Here is a 10,885-nt window from a genome sequence, read left to right as displayed (position 1 = left end):
GGTCCTCGCATCGCAGGATGAATCACGTTAACACGAACAAGAAACACTGGTGTAACGATCGATCGACGAGAAACAGACGAATCCTGGGGCCGTTGGAGGAATAAGCGTGTCTTTTCGTTACTTGGTACATCGAGAGTGTCAGGGAGGCCAGACTCGCGTAGCCAGAGGCCAAACAACCGAGTAGGAGTGGCGAGGAGAGCAAACATCGGGGAACCAATCGTCGAGAAAGGGTGGTCCAGTGGATGTTTGTCTTCCTGGTTCACCGGGGGGATGCTGGAAGCACGTAGCGCGATGTTCGCGGAGCCAATCGGGAGCGATGTCGATGGAGATGTCCGAATCTTCGCCGAGAGATTTCTTTCGACGAGGAAGCCACTCAGTCGAAGATCAACGATCGTCGAAAGGCTCGTTAGACGATCCCATCTAGTTCGCAATCTTTCAAAGTGTCTCGTTGTCTGGCTCGCGTTTTCGCGACCGGTGGACATCGCAGGGTTTCGCGAAAATGAATAACTAGCAGGGAATAGATACGGATAACAGCTTGGGTTTCGATTGTTTTCCAAGCTTAGGATCGTTCGAAGGATGCTGCGAGGAAAGAGCAGAAACAAGTCGGAGAACGTCGAAGACGAGGGCCAGGTGAAACAGAGGAGACCGAAATGCGCGCGTTGTCGAAATCACGGCCTGATCTCCTGGCTGAGGGGCCACAAAAGGGAATGCCGTTATCGCGAGTGCCTTTGTCCGAAATGTTCCTTGATAGCGGAGAGACAGAGGGTGATGGCTGCTCAGGTAAGCTCCACTCGATGTTAACCCTTTGCACTCTTGAGCATGGTTCTCAGACGCAGACGGTATCTAGGGCTGCGCTTCGAGTATCCCTCGCAGACACGACAAAGCGCGTTAGATAGCTCCAGATGGAAGAGCAGTGTTCTAGGCGAACACGTATCAAACCAAGATGTAATATTTTCAAGGTTTTCGGGAATTTTTAAGTCTGCTGGTCAGGACATTACGTAGCTCCTTTGATGATGGACATTCTGGATCGATACTTTTTTTCGTCATAGATCTCACGAAAAAGGTATAGAAAGTTTTTCTTTGAAATAACTGAATTTTTTAATAAACGAATGAAAGGCCCTTTTGTCACTTTTCTCAAATTGCTTGTTAACCCCTTGCACTATTTTCACGAGTCTGACTAGTTATGAAAATTTTAAGCCAAACTTGAAAATCTCGAGTCAGACTCGCGATGAAAATTTTAGGCTAATTCTCCATTTTCTATCTCCCCATTTTTTACCAAACGACTGCTTCGCTGTGGATCTCTTTACCCTTTTACGATTTTATTAGGATCAATCGAAAGTTCTTTGCCATTTTTCTTCATTCTTCCTGCGCTCTTTTTCAACAGATATTTAAATATAGTAGACCCGAAGAGCCTATGTGACAATTTTAGGCTAAACTTGAAAATCACGAGTCAGGCTCACGATGAAAATTGTAGGCTAAACTTGAAAATCACGAGCCAGGCTCGTTGTTAAATTTAATGCAACGATTCGAACGCACGGGTTTGGCGCGACTTTTTTCGAGTTCAGGCATAGTGCAAGGGCTTAAACTGTGCGTTTAAACTGTGTTTGCGATGGTTTGTCTATTATTTCCGAAAAAAATCAGTGCGATCCAGATACCACCGTTAAACGATCAAATTTTTAAAGAAAAAAGGTACCTAGTAGCTATCCATATGTCATTAATTCTCTCTGTAGATTGAAATAATTTCCGACGAAATAAAAAAGAAATATTGTCTCGATACAATGAAAATTGACGGAGTTAGGCGCGTTTGAGAAATGACCAAATTTTTTATGAATAATTTTGTTGCGCAGTGTATTACCTGAATGTTTGCACACGAAATAAACAGTTTCCTCATATTATTCTCAATTCCAAATAGTTTCGTTTCATTCGAACGATATTGTACGCAACTAAATCCTACTTACTCTCGTACCCACTCGTACATACATATATCGAAAACGGCACCGTTGCGTCGCGTCAGAAGTCGTGCGTCACACGGCGGATCAAATTAACGCACTTCTGTTATTACAACACAATCGTCCGTATGCATGCAGCTTTGGTTTCAGTTTCTCGTCGCAAAAGAGTTAATGAAGCGTCTCGACAAACAGGTGTGGAACCACGGACAAAAAAAGGTCAATTTGCCGCGCGTGTCGTCGAATCGGATCACCTTCCATATTTACCACAGCCGATTCGCCCTCTGTTATTTTCCAGTCAGGAAAAACAGCGCATCGTTGTCGCCCTCCTCGGTGAATCGCGTCGGTGGTTTTTCCGACGACAAAGGGTTGTAACACAGATTCAGTTTCATTCGTGGCACTTGTGCCACTCGATCCTCTCTCCCGCCACCCTCTCGCTTGGAAAAAGTCGATCAACGAGGGGCCCAGAAGGGGGAATTAAATCCATTAACGCTCGGTGTAGCGTTTCATTTTTGTTTGCACAGGCATTACGATACTCGATACTTTGTCCACCTATGGCTTTCGATTCGGTCCACGCAGTCCTCGAGCATGACAGCGTAAATTCAGAAGAGAGGCAGAAAAAATGTAGGGAGGCTTGAAAGTCAGTTGCGCATTATTAGAGCGATCCTTAAGGAGTAAGGCCACTCCGGGTCTCCCAAAAATAAGCTAATTTCGCGAATTTTTTTTCAGAAATTGATTAAAAACAGTTAAAAATTCAAGCGGAGTATTTTATTAAACGCATAGCGATGCATAAAAGAAAATTTGTTTATATGTTTCTCTTCTAAAATTGCGAATTGAGTCCCAGGACAACCACACATATATGAATACCTGTTCTCAAATTTGTATGTAGAAAATTACTGGCAGTTGATTTCCACATGAGTGGTTGGACGAGTATACCCGTCATGGAGAAATGGCAGTATTTTGTGTCACGACGAGTATATACTCGTTAATTTCTGTTCATATGTTTTTCTTCTAAAATTGCGGCTTTAGCCGCGAGGATCCTTTAGCGAAAGGATCGAGCACACCGATTTCAGCCTAGAACAAAAAACCGAACATTTTTTGTAAATTGATTGCAAAAGCTATGGGACAAGCTTACGGAAATTTGAAAATACTGTTTTCTCGGAAAATAGCGCACAAACAAAACGTCAAAACGTTATTTATAAATGTCTACACTTTGACAAAATGTAAAACAAATCGATATTTTGAAAGTTCTACACTAGAATACTCCCTTAAGGGTTGATCCACTATGACTGGAGGAATTAGAGGATCCAGACGATCTCTGAAGTCGAGATTTCTAATCCCGCTCGCTCCACTTTATTTTGTCTGGGAAACGTAAAATCTAAAAGTGGGACTCTGTCGGACTTCCTCGATGATCCCCGATGTGAAACAATATAGTGGGTGGTCCAGCCGGGAATAACGCGTGCCAAATGGTCCCATATGTATCCATATTGACATTGGCCGTTATGAAAACACATATGCAGTATCGTCTAAGCGGCGGGTCCATTTATAAATTGGAAACGAAGCCGTGATCCGATCTGGCTTCGCTCGTTTTTTCATTCACGCGGATTTTCCCCTCTGTTATTATACAATAGAATCGATCGAGCGGCCAATGACACCGATTGTTTCACCTGTGGATCATGCGAAAATAGGAGAGGTTTAATGTAGTTGTTCCGTGAATTTATGTAATGGAAGGTTTTAACAAAACTTCACTCGATTGTTCGTTGATTAAATAAGAATCATATGGGCCTATCTCGATTTAAATTTACCACCCAAGTTTTATGAAAAACGACATAAAAATGTTGTCATTTCGACATAGATCCTTACGGGGATGTGCAGAATATGCGAAAAGGAGAGCGAAACGATTCTACATTTAATAGAGAACGTGAAGGGGTAGGAAACACGGAAATGGAAGTAGAGAAAATTTTAGACGAAAAAGATACCGGAGTTCGATGGATGAAAATGATTCTAGAGATTTTCACGTGAATTTGTTCAATTTAAATCAAAATGTATACGAATATTTGTAATTTGTTCCAAGTTTGTATTTATCTACAAATGATATTTGGGATTGCAACAAGGTGGCCTTGAAGAGACAGCAAGCAGCCGAGGATGCGATCGCCCTAAAAATGGCCAAAGTAGCGACTGGTCAGAAGCTCAGTCGACTTCCCCCGGGGAAAATATTTGGAATGGCTGTCACCGAGCCCAAGTCTACGATAGACGCCAGCAAGGAAGACGATTTACTTCGGAAAGAGGTCGAGGAGACGGCGGAAGACTCGAAGAAGGAGAGCTCGTTGAAAGATCAGTGCCACGAGCCTCCGGTACGTATCGGAAAGAGCTAATTGTAAGTTAGAAGTTACTTTGTTCAAAGTGATTGGAGGACTTGGAGCAGGGATTGGTAAAAATTCATAATACATTATTACGAAGACACTATGTGGCCAAAGAATCTTTCGATAGGAAATGGAGTAGCGTACCTTCTCCCTCCATGAAGGTGTCCTCTACTTACTTGAACTAGATCCTTCGATCTTTGACGCGAAGTTAATTACACGTTTACATATGCGAAATCACGTTTCGAATCGATTTCTTAAAAATTACTATTTTCTTCGGTCCAGTAAGAACACAAATTTAACGATGACATTGAAAATTTTAATTTAATCTCCTCACGCTCTTGGCCGCATATATGTGGGCGTTTAGTTTTTTATGTGTGAGCCACCAATGGTACATGCCGACGTGAATGTGTTAAAGTATGAATTTAAATAACGAAAACAAAATTCTTAAATTTTGCCTATCATAGCTGCGCGTGCCTCCTTGAGGTACCTTTTGTGATAATAACGATAACTCGACAAACCGATGTCTTAAAGCGTGTCTGTTGTTAAACTATGGTCCACAGTCGGTTGTCGAAGATCTGGCAAATTACAAGAGCCAAATCTTGTTCAGCGCCAAGAGCCAAGACGACGCAAAAGAGAGTAGCGTGTCGCAGACCTCGGTGGACACTTTAGCACGCCTCTTCCCCAATACGAAGCTCTCGGTGCTGCAGCTGGTGTTGCAGAGATGCGGTCAGGACCTGTTGAAGGCGATCGAATACTTTGCCAGCGACAGTTTTGGGCTAGGTTCCACCGCGTACGCCTCCGCCTTTCGACCGCCAGCGCAGACAATCGGCGAGACCAGACCAACAGATCAACTCGCGAACACGATGCTGGCGCCGATCTACTCCAGCTTATCGAGGAGCCTCTACGGGGACGGCTACTGCCTGTTGAACATCGTCCCGGACCAGTTCCCAAAGAGCATCGTGGCGGACGGGCTACCCATCAAGACCACCGCGCAACACGATCAGGACAACGTAGCACTGAACGTACAGTATAACAATTACTTCAATTCAGGGATACAGCAGCAGCTACGGGACCACGTTTACGCCCAGGTCACCGATCATCTTCCTTCTAGACCAGGCTTCCTCCATTTACCTCCTGTACTCCCAGGTATTCCCTGCGTGCAACCCAACTGCGCTCAGTGTAGCTACAAGTTTCCCTGAATCGGTTAGGTTGCGCGATAAATCCGTGTTTTATTCTAAAATGAAGAATGTAACCCATCTATACTGTTGAAAATTTTGTGTCAAGGGAGCTGTTCCGTGGATTTATTTAATTAAGGATTTCAACAAGACTTTGCTTGATTGTTCTTTGTTTAAATACAAATCATATGAGCCTATTTCGATTTAAAATGACCAAGTGATATAAAATTACCAAATTTTGTAATTTTAACGCACTCTTATGAAACGTACAGATGTCCGTGTGAATTTTATCAATTTAAATCAAATTATGCAATTTAGGAAGTCGCTACATTTGATATCTAATAAAACACGAAATTATAAACCATTTAAAAGAAAAAGATAAGATTTATTGAAGGTTTGTATCTTCAAATTATCGAAATAAAGGTACGAGACTTTACAAGTACGTATAAAGTATGAAAAGAGCTAAAGCTGCGAGACGAATTAAGTAGGAAAGTTTTATGATAATAGGTTCGGCAGTCGACGTGTTAAGAGTACGAGAAAACAACGGTCGACGCGAAAAAATAAAAAGGAACCTAACCCAGATCCATTAAGTACAGCCTGTAGCCAACAAACAGCTTTTCAGTAGGGAAAAACACGTTTCGCGGCTTATACTCGACAAGGCTTAACAGACCACTCGAGCGAGCCTCGAGTAGATCGCTATATTTGTTCCTCGCATTATACAACAGTGCTATCCCACATGAGCGCTGGTACTTAGGGACATTCCTTCGCTCTTGCTCCCCCGTTACCGTAATACAAGAATCGTTATCTAGTGCCGTGTTACGTGTGCAATCGTACATAATTAGATAGTTTTATCTTCGTTTCATTTCAGAGAAAATTTCGAGCTCTGACGACCCGAATAAAAAATAAAGAATTAACTTGCCAGAAAAAATATGTGTTTGTAGACTTCCACGAGTTTTACGGTCGCCGAGAACTATTCTAACAGGTTTTATTTCACGCTTGAGGGTCAAAGGTCAATCGGTGGAGAGGGGCACGTATTGGAGCAAGTGATGCCTGTCGCGAACACGCTTCACTTAGCTCGACTCGTTGTTCTGAACTTTGAAGATTAAAGTCTACCGATCACGGATATTCCCTTGCTGATATCAGCTCTCTTCGTGGCTCGCCTTCGCGAGGAGCTCGTTAAGCCCACGTGGAAATTTCACACACGATAACGCCGATAACGTTCAAGATTCCTTCTACATTAATGTAGTTTATGCAGTTTATAACCGATTAATCGTCAGTTATAATGAGCTCCAAGTGGCGGTCAAGTTTGGTATCATTGGATGTTCCTCTTCGAGACGAACAACTTTCGTTATCCACTTTTTTTTTTATCTGATGCACAGTTCCCGAGATATTTCAATGTCAAAGAGACTTCGATAGGTTTAGTGTTAAACATTGAACTTTTAGAAAATGTCAAATAAAAATATCGGCTAGTTTATTCATCGAATAAGAATGTCCTCCCTTGAGAGGATGTTTTGTTCGGTTATTTATGAAGTGGAAAGTTTTCTTTGGGAACTGGCTATAAAGTTTCACAGTAGCATCGTACCCGCTGAACTAATAGGGCGGCAGTAATCTAGTTAGAAAGATTCAATTGTCTGTACAAACAGTGCCGATATCGTCGATGCCTGGAAGCGGTTTGCTTTCGCTTCGGTTTTGGGAAGAGCAAACAACGGTTGGCCCCTCGAGGAATCCGCAATCCTTCGTGTTTTGAATCACGAGGAATTTAACACTGTCCCAAGAAATGTAATCCATGCAATCCTCGCAATGTCAAAATAAAGGGTACGAAAGAACTGAACACAGATAGTCGAGTAACGTAAATAAATTTGTATCGTTTATCTTTATTTGGTTCTTTCATAAATGTTTCACAGGACGTGAATTAAATTTTACTTCTTTTTTTTTTTTGGTACGTATACGATACGAATATACCAAACATTGCGTTCTTTACGTCGTCTGTCTTTAAGAATAAATGGTTACTTGCTTAACAATAGGCACATCAGTTTTGCGCTAGAATAACCATTACCATTAAGAAATACACTATGTAAACGTTACATAAAGGTATTAATCTTACGATCCAGATTAACAACGTTTACACGTGTGAACTAGGTTCGATGTACGCCGCCACTCTTGCGTGTACGCCTTCGCATGGAAAGAACGTATGGAAATTAGTCTTCGTCAGGTGCAATCGCTGCCAAGTTCGCAATCATTTCGCGTCTCACAGAAATATATGTACAGAGATGATAGTTTCATCAAATGTATGTACATTCATCGTCACTCTTTGAGGAAAACCGTGCGTACCACAATATTCGCCGTTGTTCCAAAGGAAATCCAATTTAGAATCGAAGATGTGGTTTGTTCTTAATCATATGTCTGTAAGAATTGAAATTAATACTATAAAACATCACTCGATATGATGTACTCAAATGATTAGAGCAAGGTTTCCCGAACTTTTTTAATAGCAGAATATCATTTATCCGATCAAACATCCGATACACTCTTTTCTGTCCATTTGATATTCACAATGAAAAACGTATGATAAACGTATGTAAACAAGACATTTTTATGCATATACTTACTTGTCGAGGTGTTCCCAGAATACCATTAATGCAGCTCGGTCCAAGTGTCTTTTTGTCCGACTCAGTTCGATTACTGTTACCGCCCAACGCGCTACGTTTGCATCCAGCCTCATTTCATCGTATTTTAAGTGAAACGCGCAAACTGAAAAGTAACGATGAACCGTGTTAGATGACGCTCGTCATTAACATAATTCAGCGGTACAAAAAATATAGGCACGATTACGTCTTTTAATATAATTTATTAGAAAATCAATGCCGCAAACAGGAATTAACTGTCGCGTTTAGTTTACAAGTTATATTCAATTAAAATTGAAAAATGCGACGTAAAGTAAAATCGTTAAAAAAAAAATCGTTAACTCCTTCAAATATACATACTTTTTGAGAAAATTTCGACAGGATTGCCATCGAAAGGCCAACCCTTGAATTGCCAAGCTGGACCCATTACGAACACAGCGACAACCCTTTCCCAGTCTGCGTTTGTGAGTTTCTGTGGATTGTCTACTACTCTGTATGGAACTGTAAGCCCACCATCCTTACGACGTTGCAGGAGGACTTCGTTCTCACGTTTAGTACCCAATGCACGTTTCTCCTCGTTGCTGAGATACTTCAAATCCTGAAGTATGTCTTTCGCGTTGTACATTGTAATCAACGATGTATTCGCGCTCGGAATGATGATGATGGGTGTCCTGCTGGGCCGCTTGTTCTGCGCAGCTTGCTGAGGAGTAAGTTTAGCAGCGGAAGTCGGCAGCAAACCGGAACTGGGAGTGGACGAAGGATTGCTCTGTGGTTTTCTGACTGCTGGATTGGTGCCCTCCGTTACAGATTTCAGAGTCATACCGTGATAAGTACCCATCGTGTCAATTTTAAATCCTTCCGTCTCCGACGATTGTCTAATAAATCTCTCCTGATCGTAACGATTGTAAACAGCTGGCTGAGGTAACGGGCGCATAGGTGTAGAACGCGGTGTAACCATCGGCGTGGGAGCGGCGGGACCTTTCTGTCTACCTTCCTCGCGGGCTTTAATACTCTGGAGTATCGCGAATATGTTCTTCGCAAATATCTTTCCACTGCTTTGCAGTATAGTTGCACGCGTTCTCCATTGTCTTTCCCTAGAGACTATATCCTTAGTGTCGTCGACATCCATCAATATAACACGTAAATCGGATCCCATTCCGATATCGTCGTTTTCTTTAATCGTGGTACGTTTCTTAGCTAAACGTTTAGCCTTGATAGCAGCAATCTTTTCAACTGACATTGCCTCTGAAAGAGATTTGATGTTGTCCACTGTGACGGAAGCTTCCTTGGGTGCATCCAGCCTAGCTGCAAGTTGTTCTTTGACCTTTTGAACATGTGTTTCCTCGAAACGTGGTTTCTTCGAGGATCCACTCTCCAGGCCATCCTCGGCAGTTCGTTTCACTTGCGTGGGAATTTCCAGTGGCGCGGATTTGTCTATGGCGGCTGACGTAGCAGTTTCGCCGTTGAGATAGGCCAATAAATCTTTTCTATCAGGTCGACGCACAACTGGGATATTCTCGGCAGCTGCCTGGCGTACATACACAGGATGCGTGAGTTGCACATGTTTGAGTAAAAATAAGAGGCACTCGAGAGTATAATATTCCTTTGGTGTTCCTTCCTTGCCAGATCTGAAAAGAAACACATTATGTAGTTTTGTCTTTTCTAACACTCAAAATATTACATCTATGATGAAGTATATATTTCCAATTGCTTTCAGACTTGTAGGAACGAGATAAAGCGGTTAATCAATGCATAGCTGGATGTAGGACTCCAATTTTTTGATTTCTTAAATTTATTAAAATACTCATATTTTCGTTCAATTTAAACATATGCCCAAACACCATAATAAACTTTCGCAGAAATAATTTTGAATGAAAACATGTACATCTATTCCAAAACTGCTACTCCAAAGATTGTTAATATTTCTAAAATTGTTCTAAATGTAGAAAGACAATGTGCGTTGTTAAAAATTTATTTAAAGAGGACCATCGCGTTGATTTGTTTTATTTTTACTTACTCGTATAATCAAAATATACAAGTAGTACTACTATTACGCTACTCTATTAAATAAAAGAAAACAAGTTGAAAACATTTGTTCGTTTCGGTACTTAAAAGTCAATGTCATTAAAAGATACAAATTAATTCACTGAAATGTTGATAATCTGTTCACAGTTTGTTTATTATTTCATGGAAATAGACATTGCGTGGAATATAATGGTGGAACAGTTCCAGGTTACAGCTGTCGAAATTTAACCGTAGTCGAGCCAATGCAAACTTACCCGTATGTCAAGTAGTTGGTCTTTACGTTCTTTGGCCAAGAGAATTCCCCGAAAATAATTTGATTTTCTCGTTCGATTATCTCCTTTTTGTTAACATTGTATTGCCGCAGCAAACTCAACGGATCCGCCATGATTCCACACTGTCACTCCACCTTTACGTAGAACTTCAAATCAAAACATAAATCGTCATACACACGATTGATAAGACGCACATGTCAATTTTCGAAGTATGAGTGGGTGTATCCGGAAAAGCTATCGCTCACTAAGCTGCTCCATGAACGGCTAAGCTTGAAAATTGTTGCAATATGGGAGATACCCATGCACTATAATAAAGATAATAATAATAATAATAATAATAGTGCTAGTGGTGTCATCGGTGGGAAAACGCCCAAGTTTGTAGTGGAAATAGTTCCCACTGTTGCTGCTAGATGGCACCACTTTAATTACTAGTGGCGCCATCGGTGGTAAAACGCCCAAGTTTGTAGTGAAAATAGTTCC

At 41.5% G+C, this 10,885-nt stretch overlaps 2 protein-coding genes across 2 annotated transcripts; one reads left to right on the top strand and one right to left on the bottom strand.

The window, feature by feature from the left end:
• Positions 1–564: 564 nt before the first annotated feature.
• Positions 565–5,906, top strand: LOC128880605 (doublesex- and mab-3-related transcription factor A2-like). The gene is made up of 3 exons (XM_054130868.1): positions 565–780; positions 4,061–4,300; positions 4,870–5,906. The coding sequence occupies exons 1-3, from the start codon at positions 577–579 to the stop codon at positions 5,506–5,508; spliced, it is 1,083 nt and encodes a 360-aa protein (XP_053986843.1). The 5' UTR covers positions 565–576; the 3' UTR covers positions 5,509–5,906.
• A 1,423-nt stretch (positions 5,907–7,329) lies between these two features.
• On the bottom strand, positions 7,330–10,705 carry LOC128880604 (parafibromin). The gene is made up of 4 exons (XM_054130867.1): positions 10,388–10,705; positions 8,469–9,736; positions 8,094–8,235; positions 7,330–7,887 (listed from the first exon to the last, which is right to left on the bottom strand). Exons 1-4 carry the CDS (start codon positions 10,516–10,518, stop codon positions 7,851–7,853), a joined length of 1,578 nt encoding a protein of 525 aa, XP_053986842.1. The 5' UTR covers positions 10,519–10,705; the 3' UTR covers positions 7,330–7,850.
• Positions 10,706–10,885: the final 180 nt, after the last annotated feature.

This window comes from Hylaeus volcanicus, chromosome 8 (assembly GCF_026283585.1).
Source record: "Hylaeus volcanicus isolate JK05 chromosome 8, UHH_iyHylVolc1.0_haploid, whole genome shotgun sequence".
Taxonomy (NCBI): Eukaryota; Metazoa; Arthropoda; class Insecta; order Hymenoptera; family Colletidae; genus Hylaeus; species Hylaeus volcanicus.
The sequence above is the reverse complement of the archived record's forward strand: the minus strand, read 5'-3'. Positions and strand labels throughout refer to the sequence as shown.